At 43.9% G+C, this 20,400-nt stretch overlaps 1 protein-coding gene across 14 annotated transcripts in view; it reads right to left on the reverse strand.

The window, feature by feature from the left end:
* LOC108389730 (uncharacterized) overlaps positions 1-20,400 on the reverse strand; it is a 603,223-nt gene that overhangs the window by 323,637 nt on the left and 259,186 nt on the right. For 4 of the 14 annotated variants that reach the window (XM_073224887.1, XM_073224889.1, XM_073224884.1 and 1 more), the window contains one exon: positions 15,627-16,580. The exons of 5 other annotated variants lie outside the window; for them this stretch is intronic. In XM_073224887.1, the coding sequence (XP_073080988.1) occupies positions 16,221-16,580 (360 nt within the window). In that variant the 3' untranslated portion in view covers positions 15,627-16,220. Of the gene's footprint in view, positions 1-15,626; positions 16,581-20,400 lie in introns of those variants that run through there. 5 more of the 14 variants (XM_073224880.1, XM_073224888.1, XR_012126343.1 and 2 more) reach the window with 3 other exon arrangements.

Below are 20,400 nucleotides of genomic sequence, written 5' to 3' on the forward strand. Positions count from 1 at the left end.
TGACTCAAGTTTCCTGCTTCTTCTTAGGTTAGTTCTGATAAATTCTGTCTTTCAAGGAACCTGTGAATTTCTTGCCCATTGTCAAACTTATTGATCTTTTAAATGTAGAGGTCTTGTAATGATGGAGCTCTTTCATTCATGATATTAGCAATTTGTTTCTTTTCTGCCATTTTATTGATCAATCTAGGTATAAGTATTAAGTTTATTTTTCTTCAGGAAGAATGAGCTTCTGGTTTAATTGATTTTTCTCTTCTACTTTTCCACTTTCAGTGATTTCAATTTTTTCTTTATAATTTCCTTTTTCTCCTTACTAGAGCTTTAATTTGCTCTTGTTGTCTAACTTCTTATTCTAGGACCTTAAGTCACTGATTCTTAGAACCTAGCTTCCAATTAAAAAGAAAAAACCATTTTTCTTTACTCACACTCTCCTGGCAGCAAATGTGTGGGTTTTCACTTCAAGAATTCTCCAACTTCCCAGACACCACCTGGATGTCCTACAACTCAGTTCTGACACTGACTGCCTGGGGTCAGCACAGGCCCCACAGGTTAGAGAGAGACTCAGCACCCTAAGACAGCCGCCCCCGACTGCAGCCGACAGTCACAAGTTCCAGGCTGTGACCTGTACTTCTGATGAACCAGCTACAAACTGGGCATCCCCATGAATTTCTCCAGCTCGGTAACTTGCTAGAGGGGCTCACAGAACTAAGGAAAGCACTTTACTTACGATTACAGGGTTATTATAGAGGCTGTAACTCAGGAACGGCCAGGTGGAAGACACACACGGGGCACGGTGTGGGGAAGGGCAGCAGCAGAGCTTCCACGCCCTCTGTGGGCAGCCACCCTCCCGGCCCCTGGGCGTGCTCACTGACCTGGAAGGCATCCAAGCCCCCTGCTCAGGGTTTCTATGGAGACTTCATTAGGTAGCCATGGTTAGTTAAACCACTGGTTATTGGTGACCAAGATCATCTCCAGGAGGGTCACCCCATCCCTCCCCAAAGGTCGGGAGTAGGGTCCGAAGTTCGACTCCAGGCTTGGCCACTCCGGGCACCCCATTCTCAGGCTGCAGAGGGACCTGGCCGTGAGTCCTCTCGCTGGACACACAGACACACTCATCACTCGACACCCCAAGGATCTTAGAGGCTCTTGGGTCGGGAACTGGGGAATAAGACCAAATATTCTAATTAGAAAACGCTCCTTTTGCCCGTATCACTCAGGAGATCACAAGGGCTGTAGGGACTCCGTTTCGGGCACCAGGGACAAAGACCAGGGATGTACTTACTATGTCACAATAACATGACCATTTAAAAGCTATAAATTTGTAAGCACTGCTTCAAATTGTGATATGTTGTATTTTCATTATCATTCAATTCAAAATATTTTCTCATTTCCTTTGTGTTTCTTTTGTGACCTAGGAACTAAAAGTGTGTGTTTAATTTCCAAGTACTTGAGTAATTTATTCTTACTGTTATGGATTTCTAATTTATTTCCATTATGGAATACTCCCTGAGATTTTAATATTTAAAAAATATATCGAGATTTGTGTTATGGCCCATCAAATCACCTGTTTTGTAGAACATATCAAGTGCATGGGAACAGAATGTATAATCTAGAGTTTCGGCTGTAGTGGCCCATAAACATCATTTAAGTCAAAGTGGTTGATGTGGGAACCAGATCTTTTATTTCCTGTTGCTGACTTTTGGGTAGTTGTAATGACAGTTTCTGAAAGACAGTATTAAAAACCTCCAACTTGATGGAACTATATATTTCTTCCTTTAAAACCGATCAATTTTATATCAGAGGTAAAGGGAGAAATTTATCTTGAATCTGTTATCAGATGCATACATTTTGTTATGTAGTCTTGACAAAGTGGCCCTTGGATCATCAGGAAACGTCCCCACCTCTGGTGACACTTCCCTCGGAGTGCACCGGCCGCTCCAGTCTCTATCCCTCTCCCTGTTGCTCTTTCCCCTTTTCCTGTTTCCATTCAACCCACGTCTTCACAGTTTGAGTGCCTGCCTGCTCTGCAGACGATTCTCATATTAAAAGTACGTGACTGTGCGAGCAGCACATAATATGTTCTGCTGCTTTTTTAATCCACTTTAAGCCTCTTATTTTAGTTAGAATGTTTATCCCAATAATGTTTAGTTTATTTATATGTTTGGGTTTGGGGTTTTTTTTGTCAATTCTATTTTTTTGTTGTTTATCCTACCCTTCTTGCCTTTTCTGGATTTGAGTATTTTTTATAATTCCCTTTTCATGTTTATACACACAAACACACAGCAGAACAAACTCGAAGCATCAAGGAAATGATTAAAAGGTTTTCAATAGCAAAGAATACATACTGTCATTAAAATTGTTGTTTTTTTCAATGCTTTTAAATGGTTTTCAATGGCTGGCGGTTTCGGTCCCCAGGGGCCATCTGACAGTGTGTGTAGCCATGTGTGGTCATCACAACAGGGGGGCGTGGGGGAGGTAACACCAGTGGGTAGGGCCAGGGGTGCTGCTAAATATTCTACATCACATGGGTCAGCTCCCCCCAGCAAATGATTTGGCCCAAAATATCAATTATACCAAAGCTGAAGAAACCTGCTTGAGGAATTGCAACATAATTCATAAATTTCCACAGCCATCTTGTAGTTAGCATTCAACTATTTCACAAATTAGAAACTGTGTACCTGTAAAGGTCCATATTATCACATCTCCTTTTCCTTTATTTTATTGCTGTTACATGTATTACAGCTTCATAGGTTAGGAATATGATACTAGAATGTTATTATTTTCCTTTTACACAACCACATTATAAAGAAATTGAAAGAAAGGAAAACAAAATAGCCTCTTTTTATTTATGCAAATAGTGACCATTTTTTATGTTCTTCATTCCTTTATTAGGATTAAAATTTCCATCTGGTATCATTTCCCTTCAGCCTAAAGGTCTTTGGAAATTTCTTGTATTATAAGTCGGCTCATAAGGAATGCTGGTAGTTTTCTTTTATCTGAAAAATGTATTTATTTTGCACTAATTCTTCAAGGATATTGTTGCTGGATATAGAATTCTTGATTGACAGGGTTTCTCCCCCCCCCTCTGGCATTATAAAAATTGTGTTATGTACTCTTCTGCTTCCAGCGTCTCTTAGGAAAGCCAGCTGCTGAGACCATCATTCTCTGGGATGTGATGCATCATTTGTCTCCTGTGGCTTTGATGATTTTCTCTTTGACTTCGAGTCTGCTGTGCCTTTCATAGCCTTGTGCTTGGTATTTGGGGAAATGTTTGCTAGTATTTTTTCAAGGACTTTTTTATGTTCCATTGTTTCTTCAATTTCTGGGACTCTACGTATATACATGTTAATGCCACTTAACATTATCTAACAGATCTCTAAAGTCCATTTTATTTTTATTTCAATATTTTCTTGTTCATCTTTAGCACTGGATAATCACTATTAACCTATTTTAAAGTTCATTTGTTCTTTTGTCAACTCTTATTTGGCTTTTGAGTCAATCAAGCAAATTTTTTCAGACATTGCAGTTTCTAGCTGTTGAATGTCCATTAATTCTTTATCTTTTCTATATTTGTGATTTTTCTTTACTCATTCTGTATTTACTTCAGTAGATGGTCATGGTGTTTAATATTGCCTGTTACTTCCAATATGTGTCATCTTGATCTTTAATACCTTTTCTTATGAGGATACACTCCACTGCCCTGATTATTTGTGTATCATGTATTTTTGGATTGTATGTAGACATTATGAGTGATAAAATGTAGAGACTCGGGATTCTGCTATTTTTCTCCTCTGAGTGTTGGTGCTTTTGTTTTAGCTTACAATTATCTTACCTCAACTGCAAACTACAAATTTTGATTTTTGAATGACAGCTCTGGTCCCAATTCATATATTTTACCTTTAGTTGAGGTGCAATTAATCTGTTCCACATGTGCGTGAATCAGGGGTAAGTCAGACATATGGAAGGACAACCATGTTGGGGTCTCACTTGTAGCTCTGATCTCTGCTAGCTGAGTTTTCCGCAGATTCTGTTTTCTGGCTCCCTGTCTAGAATTTCGGGTTCTTCACCAACACCATCTCCCCCTGTATCCCACGTCTAAAGATTAAGTCACAAACATAGGTAATAACTCCATTCAGTTCCCTGCCTCCTCTATTGGACTCTGCCAGTGTGTTTACTCTGTAGTATCTTAAGTGGCTGCTTTTTGTGTTCTATCTGGAATTTATGGTTGTTTTCTGGCAAAGGTGTCCATATGTAAGACCCTAATTAGTTACTAGGTAAAGCAAAAGTCCCCTTTCCTTTTCCTCTGATGCTTGGTTTCAGTTTCAAGAGGCCCTGACCTGGAGTCTTCCCTTCCTTTTGTCAGCAATCAAGATGTCCCTTTAGTGTTTTCTAAGAGTGTTTGGTTCTTTCCAGTTATTTCCATACTTATTTATAAACAAATAGCTCTCCTAGAGGGCTGAAGGTTCTGGGTAGATCTTGCTGCATTTTATTCTACGACTTAAGTTTGTCAAGAGGATTTAGACAGCTAAAAGATCTTGTGCTTTAGTAGTGTGAATTTTAAAAAAAAATAACAATAACTTAAGGAAGTGCATTTCCAAGATAACAAGGAAAGAGTACTTGACTCTAAATCAAGAGATGTGAGCCTTGGGTCCAGCACCACCAAATCACTTCCCATGCTCGCACATCTGTTTCCTCATCACTAAAAATGTCTATTTCAGCTCTAAGACTGCAGGGAATTTTCAGTCATATGGGGAAAGCCTCTAAGACACAATAAGTCTAAGTATTACAATATCAGTAAGCAGTCATACTGCCCCAGTCTAAAGCAGTATTGAAATACACTGAACAACATGAACATAATCAGTGTTTTATTCATTCTCTTTCAAAACTTAAATTCAATACTGTTTTTCAAAGAGCCTTCCAGCTTGTTTATGAGGATAGTGGTTGTCCCACAATTTTACAATTGATATTGCCCAAATGTTTTATTATTACTAGCAAAGTTACAATAGCCCCTTTATGACACTTTAGGGCATCTATTCCATCTATGCTATTCCACATTCTATAATTTCCCTATTATCATGAATCCTATGGGTAATTATGTCTTTTGGCACTGAAAGAACTTCAGACTGAATCTGCTTGAAGCCAGCAAGCGGCATTCACAAAGCAAAAATACTTTAAAAGCCAACAGAGGTGGAGATTAGAGAGGCCTTGGAAATTGACTTTGGTTGATTGACTGGAAATTGCTAGCTGACCACACCCGTCCTAAGTCACTTAGGAGACTTCCAAGTAAACTCACTGTATTGAAATATGAATGTGAGGGCGCAGCTAGCAGCGTCCAGAAGGAGGCGTCCACCCCAGCTGGGGGAAGCTCCTCCCTGCGGATTTCCTAGCCATCTGTCCCCTTGCTGTCCCCAGCATGCTCGGAACTCTCTGCCCATCTGGGAGTCACAGGCTTTTCAGACATAAGAAGTTACTCTCGATGTGAAAAGTGGCAAGCCACAGCACAGACGGGCGCTTAATGGAGGTGCAGCGTGAGCCATGTTAAACTTAGAAATTTTTAGAAGCCACATTTAAAAAAGAAAAAGAAAAGAGGACTTTAATTTTAATAACACATTTAATCCAATATACCCACTATCATTTAACACATAATCAATATTAAAATTAATGACATATATTTTTTATATTCCTCTTACCATTCTGTATCTTTCAAATCTGGAGTGTATTTTATCCTTATGGCACATCTGAATTCATGCCAGCCACATTTCAAGCACTGGGTAGGCACCCCAGAGCTAGAGGCTGCCACACTGGGTAGCACACGGCCCATTTCCTTTTTCATTTTTTCTGGGAATTTTGTTGCATAGTTTTCAGTTTTTATCTAGTGTTGCCCAACCATAAACAAGTTCAAGGAAACCTTATCAGCTATTATGTTCCCAAGATTAAAAATGAGTATGAATCTGGTAGAATTGTGACCTGGGTCTCCTTTTTTGCTTTAATATGGAAATATCACCAGGACAATGGTTCCCTGTGTCACAACTTGAACTGTGTTGTATCTTCACTCTACTTGGAAACAGACTTCCTTTAATTCACGCCAGAGTCAGAGACCAGGACTAACTAAAGACTGACTAACACTCTGGCCTCAGCTTAAAAAATACAGGGCTACTTTTTCCAGGCACCAGTAGTGTTGAAAAAAAGAAACAAGTCCACAATGGAGTCACGTGCCCCCAGATCAGCAAACCAAGACTTCATTGCGGGAATGTGACCTGCAACCAGTTAACCGGGGACCTTTTGAGCAGCACTAGTGACCTCATCTGCATGAGACGATGACCAAGCCCTTCTCCAAAGGAAGGTGACCTCGCCTAAAACAATTTTTTCTTGGCATTACTGATAACTTCCTCATCCTGCCCCATTTCTGCCCTAAGGTCTTCCGTTTCCTACAGAGCTCCTTTCTACCTGCTGCTTAGGATGCTGCCTGAATCGTTAATTGTTGAATAAAGCCAATTAACTCCAAATTTACTCAGCTGAGTTTTGCAGCGTTAACAGACGCCAGAGGAGGAGAACTAGTGGGGACCTCCGGCTATTACCGAAGTGCTGTCCTCTCCGTGAACACGAGTCCCTCGAGAGACGGAGATTCTTCTGACCACGGCTAGGTGACAGCAGATCCAGGCTGGTGACCCACATGTCTAGTTCTGTAGCTTTGTTGCAGTATGTTGAATGTCACCACCCTCAAGCCCACTATATGTGTATGTGTATTTCTCTTGTACTGCATCACATCCGTATCTTCCTACATCTTTTCTACGTGAGGGCTCAGTAATGCATGCAGGCACCAACAGGTACCGACGGCTGCCAAAACGTAACCACTGTAAGAACCGCAGACTGGTTCTGAAGCAGAGGAATGAGGTCCGAAGCAGAGCAGGTTGCAGACTTTGGGATAAAAAATGTGATTAACAAAAATGAGCTTTGGAAAAAAACTAGCTGTGTGACCTTGAGAAAATCTCTTAACCTCTCCATGACCCAATCTCCTTAACTGCAAAATGACTGGGAGTGGGGGGATTAGATTACGTCTATGGTCTCTCCCAGTTCTAAGGTACTTATTCTAATTCCTGCTAGACAAATGATTGTATAATGATAACCTAAGTCTTCTACTTGGAAAAACAAATGCTGCCACCTGTCCTCTTCAGGGACGATGCTAAGGACTGGTCAAATAATACTGGAACACTTCCTAAGGAGAGAAAAATCTCCATCACTACCGTAACAATTTTTCTCTAGAAGAAAACCCCCTGTAACAATAAGCATCATGCAGAGCAAAAGCATGGCTGAAATTACTCTTCTTCAGAAAATTCATTTTACTTAAAGTGGAAAATGGATAATTTGTAACAATGCTGCATGTATAGAATTTTTTGTTTTTACATTTTGAACTGAAAGCTAATTGTTTACATTGAAACTTTTGGCTTAAAATATGTTAATACTGCTCCTACTGCTTTTAATTCATTCAGTAAATACACATGTAACACCTTCTCTGAGCCAGGTAACGGTGCACTCAATTGGTATCTACTTGTCCCCACAGACTTCTTGTCTGATGCGTAGATCTGAAGGAAATTAACTGGATGCTCCTTTAAGAACTGGGTTTATAACACAGCCATGTCAACCTTCTACACTAGAAACTCACCTTAATAAAAAAGCTCTTTAAAAATGTAGACTTTGATCCATGCTTACCTTTCTAGCCATACATGTGCCTAGGGCAGGCCATACCAGCACCTAGAGCAGAGGAGGCCTGCAGGCCACAGGGGCTCCTCGACGCTCCCAGGGCCCCTGAGGCATGGAGGCTGCAGCACACCTTCCTGCTGCACAGCTTCACGTCAGTGTTTCCTCTCAAGGACGTCTCGTTGTCTAGTTTTCCCACGCTCCCCAGAATGAAGCCAAACCCCCACTCCTGATTCTCAGGAATTAGCAACATGGAGAATTGGTGGAAAGAGGGATGCAATCGCTCAACTCCCTTTACCAGCGCCCGACGGACTGGCTCTAGACGACTCTACATGGATGTGTATCGCCTAAAAAAACCCTGGGGCTTGCTTAATTCTTTAATTAAGAGTCCTCAGGTTCTAGTAGAGGTTAATGATTCCAAACATCACTTCTGCGACTGCTGTTTTCTGCTGAAACAAATGTGAAATGCAAAATGCTATCGGGTATTTTTCTAATCAGGAAATGTAAAGAGATTTTCCTTATAGAAATTGCAAAGTTACAAATTCTGCTACGCCTTCCATTCTGAAAATACCATCTATTAAATGTACCCGCGGTCCTTGTTGAAAAACAATATTCACATTCCTCATTCATACAACCAGAAACCTATACCAAAGTTCAGCCGTGGTATGAACTTAGATCACCAAAAAATGGTAAAGTACAAGCATTTCTGTAGTGGGACAAGAAAAACAGACCCACAGTAGCAAGAGAAGGAATGAATACAGCAAACCCAAAAAGCATCTTTTTTGTAAGACTGCTGCCCGCCTTTGGTAACAAGACAAGTAGGCAGAATCTAATGTGTATCAAACACATTTGAAAAGAAAACAGAGGGAAAGACTATTTCTGTAAGGCGCTAGACAAATGCCCATCTTTATGTACTGGCTTCTTTCAAAACATTCAATCACACCTAGTAATTGGCAGGAAACACAAAAAGGCTCTCACTCTGTGCTGTTGCGTTCTCTCACCCTGGGCTCAGGGCTGTTCGTGACCACTAACAGCAGCAAGGGAAAAACCCCAGGAAGGCCAGGGACATTCAGTGACACCCCCACCCTCCTGCCTTGACACCTGTTAATAGTATGCTTTATTCTTGTGGGTTAGGAAAGGGTCCTTAAAAGCATCAAAGGAAAATTTTTCTGGGTGGATAGAGACCTAAAGGACTATTTTTTTTATTAAAGAAAAATAAAAAGACAAATCAAAATACCAAATTCAATTGATGTTTCCCGAACACTTTTCATTTAATAAGCTTCTCAAAGGTTTGTTAGAACTAAAAACATGTCTCCCTCCTGGAATAAGATACATGTTTTATGTAATTGCCACAAAAGAAGGCTCATTCTCTTGTACAAAATGCTTGCTTTATAATAACTCCTGTTTTTGCTACTTTAAAAAGCGTGATTTCTCATCTTCACTATGTCTACAGGAAAATGTGTGTTAGTTGGTCTGACCTGAGAAGTTATAATAACGCATCTTTTCTCATTTACTAATTCTTTAACTGTATGGACACAACTCTCCCATGATGGGTGATGTTCTAACTCATGACTATCGCAATAATGTGTCCTCTTGGCAAAATTCCAAGGGACTCACTTCTTATGAATTATTAGAGTGGATAAGCCTCCGACAGTCCTTCATTTCCCAAACATTTATTGAGCACTATAAACGGCATGCACCTATCGGTCTCCTATTTGGAAATCCCACATGAAAGGAACACATGGTTCCCCTACCCGTGGAACTTACAGTCTAACGGGAGTGACCAGAGTGGTAAAAAGTGAGGCTACAGGGTGGTAAGTGACTGGGCCCTGGGCAGTGCTCACAGACTGGATGACCGAGGCCGCACCTGGGGCCAGAAAAGGCTTCAAAGAGAACACGGTTATGAAAGAGAGACCTGGAAGGGGCCGAGAAGTTAGCCTGGCCATGACGAACAACAAATGCTCTCAAAATTGGACACAAAATCAGCTTAAGACTGAGGAGCATTTGCGGATGGGTGCTGCTCCTGAGCCATTTAATCAGGATAAATTTGCTGGAGGAGATAAGCCCTGGGCATACTTTTCAGAAAAGAAATCATAGCTGTAGGTAGACTAGCAGCCTCCTGTGTCCCACTGGTCGGTGGCCTTACTCCAAACAGATTTAAACAAACAAACAAAGAAACACTGAGCCTTTAGGACATTCCTAGAAGAAAACAGGCTGAAACACATGCCACCAATCACAAAAAAGTGGGTTAGAAACAGCAGTTCCCTGGCGTACTCTGGGTGCCTCCGGAACCTACTCAGGCTTCTGTGTCTGCTGAGCTCTTGGCTCAGGCCTTCTGGTGCCTGGTGCCACCACATAAATAGGTGACCCCTCGCCTTACAGAGAACTGCCCCTAATGGTGCCACCAAGATCTCAGCACCAGGGTCAGGCCGCGCACTTTGTGTGCAGAGTAGCTCCAATTGATGAAAGCGCAGTGATAGAAGCCTTAGTACCAGCAACCAAATTTGGCCAAGCACCCTAAACATACCACACTGGTGATTACACCTGGAGTTAGCAAACTACAGCACGCAGGCCAAATCTGGCCAACTGTCTGTTTCTGCAAATAAAGATTTACTGAAATACGGCCACGTGCGTTCATTCGCCTTTGGCCCCAGGCTGTGTTCTCACCACCCCAGCTCAGCTGAGGAGCCTCCACAGAGACCATGTGGCCCGCCAAGCCGCCAGAATGCACTTTAGGCCCTTCATAAACCTGTTTGCGGTCCCCTCCCTATGCCACTGTTCAGTCCGCAGATCAAAGACTTTGTTCTTCTTCCCTGGAATTTGCCATTGCAATTCCCATTCCGTCACTTATTTATTCATTCATTCGTTAGTCAAGTAATATTTGTGAAGCAGCTTCTATGGACCCAGCACATGGATGAAGAAAAGGTGAGAAACTCATGGAGAAACAGACAACATACACAGCGATGTTTCTGACAACCTAAGCACACGAGGAAAGGAAGCTGGAGGGTGTCATCCTGAGGGTAAGACAGGCCAGAAGTCAGTTTGTTAGGGGGGGATCAGAGGGGCGCAAAGCAAGAATATGGCTGGGTTAGCCTCCTGTCTGGGAAACTCAGGGGTGCCCATACAAGAGGGTAACCTAGTCACACTTAAAGGGGTGGAAGCACATCAAAGGGGGAGGGAACAAGACTAAACCACACCATTTGGAGTGATTCATGCAGCTCCAGGTAGTGTACAACGTGGGCACCTCAAGGGATTTGAAACATCAATGACTTAAATAATGATGTTGGAAATCTAAGTCACAATACACTTCATGACTTTGCAAAGGACACATTCAGGAGAGCTGGTCACCTCCAAGCATCTAGTGTTATTATCACCAGCTCTGCCCCCAAGTTATAAGGCTTACATACCACTAGGTGTTGGACGAACACAGTAAAGAAAAAGACCGAACCCAAGTTTTAGCCAAGTTTGGTGCTCCACAATGACCGACTGATATTTTCCCACTAACATCCCCAAAACTCACTGGGGCAAGAGAAACCCAGCCTCATGTGTGAGCAGAGAGTAAACACCTCCTGGATGAATAACAGCTGCGCGTGATGCCCCTGTGGCTTTCTGATCAATGACAGTGGACAAAGTTAGTAAGTGGATGTACATTGTCACAGGGAATATCTAGAAGGGAAGCTCAACTACAGATTAAGGCAGAGCCAGTGACACTTAAAAATCGGCTTGATATGTTCCTGGTTTTGACTCGCCTAGTATTTACCTCTCTAATAATGGATGAAAGCCAGAGCGATGGAAAATCCTTAAAAACCTGAACAGCCAAAGTCCGTGGAACGACTTTAGTGTGATGAATTTATTATCAACCAAACAGTAAGTGCTCAGTCTGACTGGGTACCTGCACAGGGGCTACACTTGACTAAGTCAGGCAGCTGTCCTTTACAAATGTTAATGAATTTATGCTAACATTTTCTTTTAGTTAAGTGATTTTAAGGTGACATTTATTTCTACCACTTTGAATTTAAATATTTAAATGTCTGCTCATTGACCTAGGCAGAGTAAATACTAGGGAAGAGTTAGAATGTTCTCTTGCTACAATAACAAATAAAACTGCTTCATTGTGGAAGGACCAGCACACCTCATCTTTTATGCAACAAATATAAATTCACATTTTGTTCAGTTAAGAAATATTGCTCGTATGGTTGGAAACCTTTACAGTAAATGTTATTTTGGGGATCCTCAAAGCTGAGAAGGGTATGAAATGCCAATTACAGTATTGGAAAATATACTCTATTCTAGTGTGGTGAGCTACATTTACATGCTGAAAGGTAAATACTGCTGGGTTAAAAAGAAGAAGAAGAAGAAGATGGATTTCTTGGCTCTGACGCCAGGAAAGCATTTTTGTTTGGTTTTGACTGTGGTCTCTGGTGTAAGTGGGAATCACTGGTTGACAACCTACAGATATCTAAATAGTTCTGAATATTTTTAAAACCTAAATGAAAAGAAAAATGCACGCATAGATTTTCTCTCATCTTTTTTCCGGTAGCCAAGAAACTCAGGATTGCAGGTCTACAAGAATCCACGTCATCCCTCTCCCTCATCTAGCCGAGCTTCCTGTGTACTTGTGGTATCACAGCATGCTCTTGCAAAAATTAATTTCAAATAAAAAAGGCAGGATAACAATTACTTTCAGCAGTAAAAGTAACAGAGGAACACCACAGCTTAAGCACAGACAGCATATAATTAAGAATAAGAAAAATCAAAGCATTCTTGACTGCATGTTGCTTTTATTTTTCTCCTGATGGACCTACAGTTTACCTTAAAAGGTCTATTAAAAACCTGCCTCTACAGAAGATCTATTAAACATCACAAGCACACAGACACTCAGAAATTACAGGAGTAGGAAAAAAAAAAGGGAAATCTCATAAAATTGATTATGTGAGCTCTCTATGTGCGGTGCGCGTGTGTCAGCAACAAGGAAGAATAACCTCCAGATAAACAGTGCAGACAGTCTTTCTTCTGGAGAAAAACCTGTCTTTCTGTACATTGTGAAGCGAAGGGGGCAGGGTGGGAGCAGTTAAGTTTCATCCATGAGCATAAACATCAAGCTGGCTTTTGAAAAATGAGCCAAACCCAAAATAGCCCAGAAAGAAATATTTTCTAATAAAAAAGGGTATATATATTTTTTTCCCGTCTAAATCTGGAATCCTTACTTTCTTATTTTAAACAAGCCAGAGATTGCAAGGTTCAATCTGTTTGGACAGAAAAGAATTTATGTAAATGTTTTGTTCAGGCCCAAAAGGGAAAGAGAGTTTAAATATACAGTGCATGAAAGATGCATGCCCAACTTCAAAACAGCTAAGTGCATAGAAGGGAGAAAATAATCTGGCCTTCTCTTAGTAATTCCCAGCAGACTTTAAACTTAAATATCTTGCAATTTGAAACATCGTTCCAATGACCCCAACAGTAAGAGATTAACCAAAATTTCCTAACTGTCCCCTCCTGCCTTTAAGGTAGGAGAACAAGAAAGTCAAAGGACAAATGGAAACAAAATCTGTATTTTGCACCCTCTCTCTGCACTGGAGAAAGGAAAATGAGGCAGATAAATCTGTGTAACACTAAACCAAATCTCTTTAATTCCAGTCAGCTTTTATCACTCAGTCACTGCGGCTGCCTGTGGAAAAATTCATGCTAATTCCCCCTAGCAACAGCCTCAGCCTATCAGGAGGGTTTCTGTGCTATGCAGCTGCCAGACAGAGAATAACTCTAAGTAGGTCAGGCCTGTATTTCTAAAAATGCTACGGTCTAGTAACCCCACTGTCCCGTCTGCCTGCCCTGCCCCGTAATAACCTCAATTGCTTGGTGACACAATGACATACTGCCCCGTTGGAGTGCAATCACATCAAGCTACATTATTCTGCTTGGAGCATGACTGTGGGGTGGAGGCCCTCGGAGGGGCAGCATTAATCAGGCAGCCATTCATGTCCACCAGCACTTCACTCCAGAAACGGGGACTGTATTAATGACCAGCTGTTTGTACTAACACAAACAAAACAACGTCTTCCACCCTGCTTGGTGCACAGACATGCTCTTCTGATCTGGCAGGTTTCGCATCTTGACTAAATCGAAGATGTAAATTAAAATGGGCTCAGACAACATCAATTTTGGCAACCTGCAAGTAAGTAGATTTAAATTATATTACATGTGATTCAAAAAGGTATTGATTTAATATGCACAGCTTTCCCTGCCTCCAATTGTCCCTACTTCACATTAAAAAGGGAAATGCATACATGAGTAAAGCAATACATCCACGCACATTACCCGCGGATCCAAACGGACAGAGCTGAGCTGAAACTGACTCCTCTTCAGGCAGAGAAACAAAGCGGGGCGGAGGAATTGTGCTGCCTGAACACAAATACAAACACGAAATGAATACCGTGGAGGAACCACTCTAAGCCTCCCGGCCAATCGGCTCCTGCGCCCTCTCGGTGGGGCTGGAGTCACACCAACATCTTGAAGCAGGGAGACAGGCAGGGACGGAAGTGAGCGCGGCCTTCAAGTCCCAGCCGCCGCGGCCTGACTTCCCGGGGGTCACCAGCAGAGTGCTGTCTGGCCTCAAGGCCTCAGGGGCTCCCCTTCAGGGTCTAGACCAGGGCCAGCAACGCACACCAGACCCTCAGAAGAGCTTCTGAATTCCAAAATGGGAATTTTAGGATTTAACTGACCATATTTGTTGGAATGTAATAATGCACCAAAATAAGCAAACAAAATGCATGTTTATGCAGAGGGAGGAGATGGGAAAACACCTCGTGCTGACAGGGTATGCACTGATATTTTCCTGCATGATTAATCTGAATTCTTTAAGGGTTCACAGCTTCATTTAATGAACACATCCCCTCCAACAGATTGATAATTCAGCCTTCAATTATTCAGAATTCAGCAAGTCTTAAAAGCGGAATCCATCAGTATTTCATTTACAAACATAGAAAATTCCTTAATCCACTTGCCCTTGTTTGAACTGGGTTTGATAACTTAGTTAGGACTATCTTCTTCACTTTGTGGCACACATCACATAGTTATTCTTGGAGAGATACAGCCACTGACGCAACCATGAACCGCTAATTACAAGCTGCTGACATTCTGCTTGTCTATGCAGCTTTGAAGTCCTAAGTCTGTTTTTCTCTCTTATGCTTGCTCAGATTCATATCCCACCCCCAGCCCGATTTAGACCCCCTTCCTTCTTTCCACTTTCAGCCCTTCTGGATTCACTCTAGGACTATCTGGAGAAAGCGGCAGGAGTGACTGGATTCTCCACCTTGCTTTCTTTCCACTCCCTGTGACTCCCATGCACACAGATCTACAGTTGGGAGGTACAGTAATAGGATCCCCGCCCAGCCCCATCCTCAGGAATGCGCCAACAGCTGGCCAAACATAACCCAACACACAAAGCTGCCTTTGTAGACACAGTAACACTCAGTGGACGGGCCAGACAGGCGCCCCAGAAGAGCTCCCCATGACAGCTGGGGGAAGCTACCCAGCCCAGGTCGGAGCTGACTCCCCCTAGCCGGGCTTGGGACACCCCAGCTCACTCCTCTGAATCCACAACAAGCCTCGGGTGCCTCCCCCAACCTCACCTCAATAGAGGTGCTCAAGGGCGGTCACCTCTCCATACAGCAAGTTTAGACGCATGCTTTTTCTATATGGCCACACGTTGCCACATGGCACACGCCCTTCTACGTGCCACCCCACCGACTCCCAACTGTCACCGGTACCTAACCAGACAGCTGCAGGCTGGTAGAGCCTTCTCTCTTCCTTAGAAAGGATTTTTTCTTTTTTAATTACAGGCTGATCCTGGGATTCTAAAACATGGAAATGTAACACTGCATCCATCTCCACCGAACATTTAGCCATCTGAAGCCTGGGGTAGCCAGCTGGTCTCAAAGTCATCTGGGATACATTTATTTTGATTAAATTGATCAGATTTCTATTTACAGGATAGAATTTTTCACCATACTGAATACAGCTGTGTTTACTGGGATCTGTAGAAGAAGAAAACAGCACCCCACCATCATCAGTCCTACAGCAGGGAGCACTGGGAACCTCAAGGAGTTAAAGCTGAGGCGGTGGCTTTCACAGTCACAAGGAATTCTGCAGGCAGCTGCTCGGCCCATGCTCTCCAGCCAGTCAGGAAATGGGTGTTGAGTTGAAGCTGAAAATACAAGCAGCAATCAAGCCCGATCCAGCAGTGACAGACTTCCTGTGCAAAATGGTCAGAAACCTTGGCTCCACATCTCTACACGCATGCACTTGCATCTAAATCCATGCCGCAAGGCTGCAGTTTTCTCTGGGGACACTGGTACAGTCACCGAGCCCACCAGTTTCCTCTGTGACAGCACCGGGGACATCCAGACTGCAATTCACAGCTCCTCCATCCGTATGCCGGGCTATAAATTACGCCATCTTCTCAGAATGAGCCCACCGAGCAGGCGGCAGACAGAGAGCCGGCACCCGCATCCCCCTCTCGCCGCTCCTCACTCTGCCTGCTCGGGCGGACCCCGCAGGTACCTGGTTTCTCCATCCTCGGCCCCACTCACGGGTGCACGCCACCACCTCCAGCGCAGCTTCCCGGACTGAGCCCGGGGAGCATGGAGGGTGGCGGGCGCCGGGCACGCACATGCCTCACCTCCCTTCCGGGGCTCGGCGTCCTTCCTACCCGCCCCACCCCGGCTGCCGACCTCTGCGTGCCCGGCGCCCGCGGGCAGCAGGTCCTCCTGGGCGCAGACGACGGTCCAGAGCAGGGCAGGTGCGCCCGGCGCACCTGGGCGCTGACTGCAGGGGAGCTCGGCGTGCCCGCGGCGATGCAGCCCTGGAGCTGAGGAGAGACGGTCTGGCTTCAGAATTAAAAAAAAAAAAAAAAAACAGAAAGAAAGAAACACAAAACAGCGCGGCTCAGCGACTGCGGGGGTAAAAAAACAGACACAACCCATAAAAAAGCAAGAGTTAAAATCAAATTTCAAAAGAAAGGGAATAAGTAAGATCAGAGTACTTCATGCGACTTTTATTTCTGATGTTTCTGGGTTTGCTGGCCTCCCCGCCCCCTCCAAAATCTCCTCTGTCCCTAAACGCTCCTGTCCAAGCGTGCCCGTCACAAAGGCGCTTCTCCAAACTGCTGCAGACCCGGCGTCACATGAGAAGCCACATGACGACCGCAGTCGGCTGCTGATGTGGTCAACTGCTCCCGAGGCAGGGGGAGACGGAGGGACACAAACCCCACGTGAGACATGCCCGTCACTGTGGCCGGGAAGAAAGTCCCTTAAAAGAACAAGAATGCATCTCTGAGGAGAGGCTGTGAATGCATGCACGCTTTCTCTCTGCACATTCACACAGCCTGAAGACACTGTCGATGCTTGAAGACATTTTGAGGACGCTGTACCACAGACACTAGCTGGATGGCAGCAATATTATTTCTAGCTTGAATTTGTCAAAGCTGATTCCACCTAAGTGGATTCCTGAAAAGCACACACCATGTCTTCATAGCACGATCGGGCTTGGAAAACCAATCCTATTAGCTCTCCCTGCAATCTATATCTGAATGCACGTTCTGCATAATTTATTTTTAGACTAATAAGATGCTTGCCAAGACCGCTCCCTTTCTTCGGAGAGTGGCACAGGCAATATTCACCCAAGAGGGAAAAGCTTGTCCCTTTGTTGGGAAAAGAGACGAGATGGTTTTCATCATTTTCAAAAAAAAAGCAATTTCTTATTTAAAGGCATACAAACACAAAACAATGAAGTTCTCCCACAAGTAATCATTAAAAACAAGTGAACTGTTTCTGCTTCACTGAATTGACTGCCTCTTACTTGCAGTTTGGCATCTCATGCTGGCAAATGGCGGTGATATTTTTCTAACACTGCACAGGGCTGCAGCCAGAGCCCTTAATCCACACAGACACTGCCACTTCTCAGTGGGGCGAGAGCGGACAGCTGCTTTCTGGAGCACCTCTCTGCAGAGGTGCTGCACCGCCAGGCAGTTTTCTAGCTATGTTAATGCAGGCAGGAGAGAGATGGCCTCAGGGTCCGGTACAGCCCGCCACTCATCCGGGAGTCAAACAAGCTGCCCGTGTGTGACACCCTGCCTGTGATGTGAGAGGTATGCCTTCTCAGAAAAATCAACCATGCCAACTAACCAGGACCGGAGCATTGGCAAACGGGTGGCAAGGACTGTCTACAGCATACCTCACTGGACTGCAGAGACCCAGGGGAGGTGGCTGTGGATTCAGGGGCCGTCCTGGACCTGGGGATCGCTGCTGGCGGACAGGACAGGCATGGTTTCCGCTCTCAGGGGGCTCTTGGCCTCAAAACTGCACACGCCTTTCCTCCTTCAGAGATGACCGTTCAGTGTGGGCCCTCCAAAGTCACCCAGGACTGCCACCCGGCAGTCAGTGGCTGTTCCACTCTCCCACCGTTGTCCTCCATGTCTCCCAACTGGTCCTACCAGGCCACATGTCCATGGCGTGCAGAACCCCTCTCCAGATGGCCTGGACAACCCTCTGTCCAAAACTGAGGGTGGACCCTTACTGCTTCACATTCAGATACTACCTGTAAAGACACCCTATTGCCTGATTGTTCATTATCTATTGAGATAGACTGATCTATTTTTGATGTTCTGGCTACATCATCCACTGAACCAGAGAAAAAATAATTTGGGGTTAGTTTTGTTCATAACTAAGCATGAAGCCCTGTAAGAGAAACAGACATGGGGGTGCTGCCCCTGCCCCCAGGGGATGTACAATCCATGGAACCTGTGCCATTCTCCATTTATGGTCCTGAATTGCTAGCTATCTCTCAAGTTTTACATCCTGTGAAAGTAATAGGTGTATATATCTCTGCAAAATGGGCATCAGATCAGTAGTGACCAACAAGGGCTGAGAAGGGAGATTACTTCTACCTAACCGTTGGGTAAAGTCCCCAGAGAACCACGGAATTTACAGGGAGCTATGAGATGTCCCGTCGGTATAGCGGGCAGGGTCTGAGTCACAAAAATAACAGCAATAGCAACATCGAGACACTGCTCTTTGCCAGGTGTCAGGCTCTCTTCTAAGCATATCGCATCGCGAACCCACTGGATCTTGACATCAGGCCAGGAAGTACTGATTCAACAAACGCTTCTCGAGGACACAGAACAGAGGCTCGAAGCTGCCCCAGATCACACAGCGAGGGAGTGGTCAGGTGCCTCTGGGCCCTGAGCTGGGCTGCAGGCCGGTGGGAGGGAAACCAGAGGCCGAGGGCATGCAACTGTGCCGGGAGGGCGTGAATGGGGGGTTTGGCTCAAAAAGAGTATTAGTTTTGTAGAAGTGGAACTAGGTGGAGAGACACGCAGTAAGGTGAAAGCATTTACCCTCGTCATGAGCGTGGGAGCTGCCAGACCGTAGGGTAGTGAGCCCGGCCAGTGGCTCAGACTGACGGGGAGGCGGGGACAGGCGCTCAGGAGAGTGATGCAGGAGTTCAGAAATCCCGGCCTTCAGCACGGTGCCTGAGCCGGGGTGGTGGCAGAAGAAAGGCTGAGATGGATTCTGGACAATTCTTGAAGACAGAAACGACACGACTGAGAGATTCCTAGGGAATGGGGAGAATGCTGACAGCAAAGTTGACTGCATGTTTTTTCAAGCCTCAATGAAGAAAGAAAGCAGTTAGGAGTTCTGTCATTAATCTCCGTTTCCCCAGTAGCTAGCACGATGCTTGATGCTTTTTAAAAAATGATGAATGACTAAATGGAAGTAGAAATGGGGAAATTAAAAGTGACGCTACATATAAGGAAAAACTTGACAGAGAATTTAGTATTCCGTAGGCTATCCAAGGAGAAAGATCCATCATGAAAGTACATAGATAGATGCAGAATTCATTCTCTTTCCACCTTTGGCCCAGATTTTCAAGGACACCTGCATCCTCTCAGCACACACTCCAGACTATTCCTCAGGCCTATTTAGATGAGGCTGGTCGTCCCGCTCCACCTGCCCCAGACACCTCAGCCTTCGCCTGCAGACCCATCTCATCCGGGTCTCATCCCTAATCCAAACGTCACCCTCAGCAACACAACACAGTGTGCTAACATTCTTTATCATTCTTTTATTTTTATATGTAGCAAAGAGATACACCCAGAAGTTTCTCAGACTTCTCATGCAATCTTAGCTAACCAGAATACTAAATTAACAAATGCACCTCATTTCTTAGGCAGTTAATGAAGGTTAATGTGACATACTGCCTCTGGCTCTGGAAGTAAAAAGGGGTTTATTGCTTCATATTAGAGCTGGGGGAAAAAAAGTGTTAATAATCTTTCTCATCAGCAGTGAAGTATTGGGCTTTTAATACCCAGATATATTTTAGTAAAAGGCTAGTATATCATCTCTAAATGAAATTCAAGAGCAATGTTAGATAACTAGGGCATTTCAAGAGCCTGCTTACACTAGAGACCAAAAAAAGAAAGAAAGAAAGAAAAAAAAATACAGCCAAAGCTGAATTTATTCCTGCATTCTTGAAGGAGAAACGAAAATGAAAATTTATGTTGGGAGTATTTACATTGCTTTAGACCAAGTCTAGGAATCTTTAAATAGTAAGAAGAAAACCTGAATCTCAAAAGCAAACAATTTTGAGTAAATGGGTTATTACATGAGCGGGGTCACTGTTTTATTCTGTGACCCTCAACACAAACGT

The sequence above is a fragment of the Manis javanica genome, chromosome 16 (genome assembly GCF_040802235.1).
Source record: "Manis javanica isolate MJ-LG chromosome 16, MJ_LKY, whole genome shotgun sequence".
NCBI classification, from domain to species: Eukaryota; Metazoa; Chordata; class Mammalia; order Pholidota; family Manidae; genus Manis; species Manis javanica.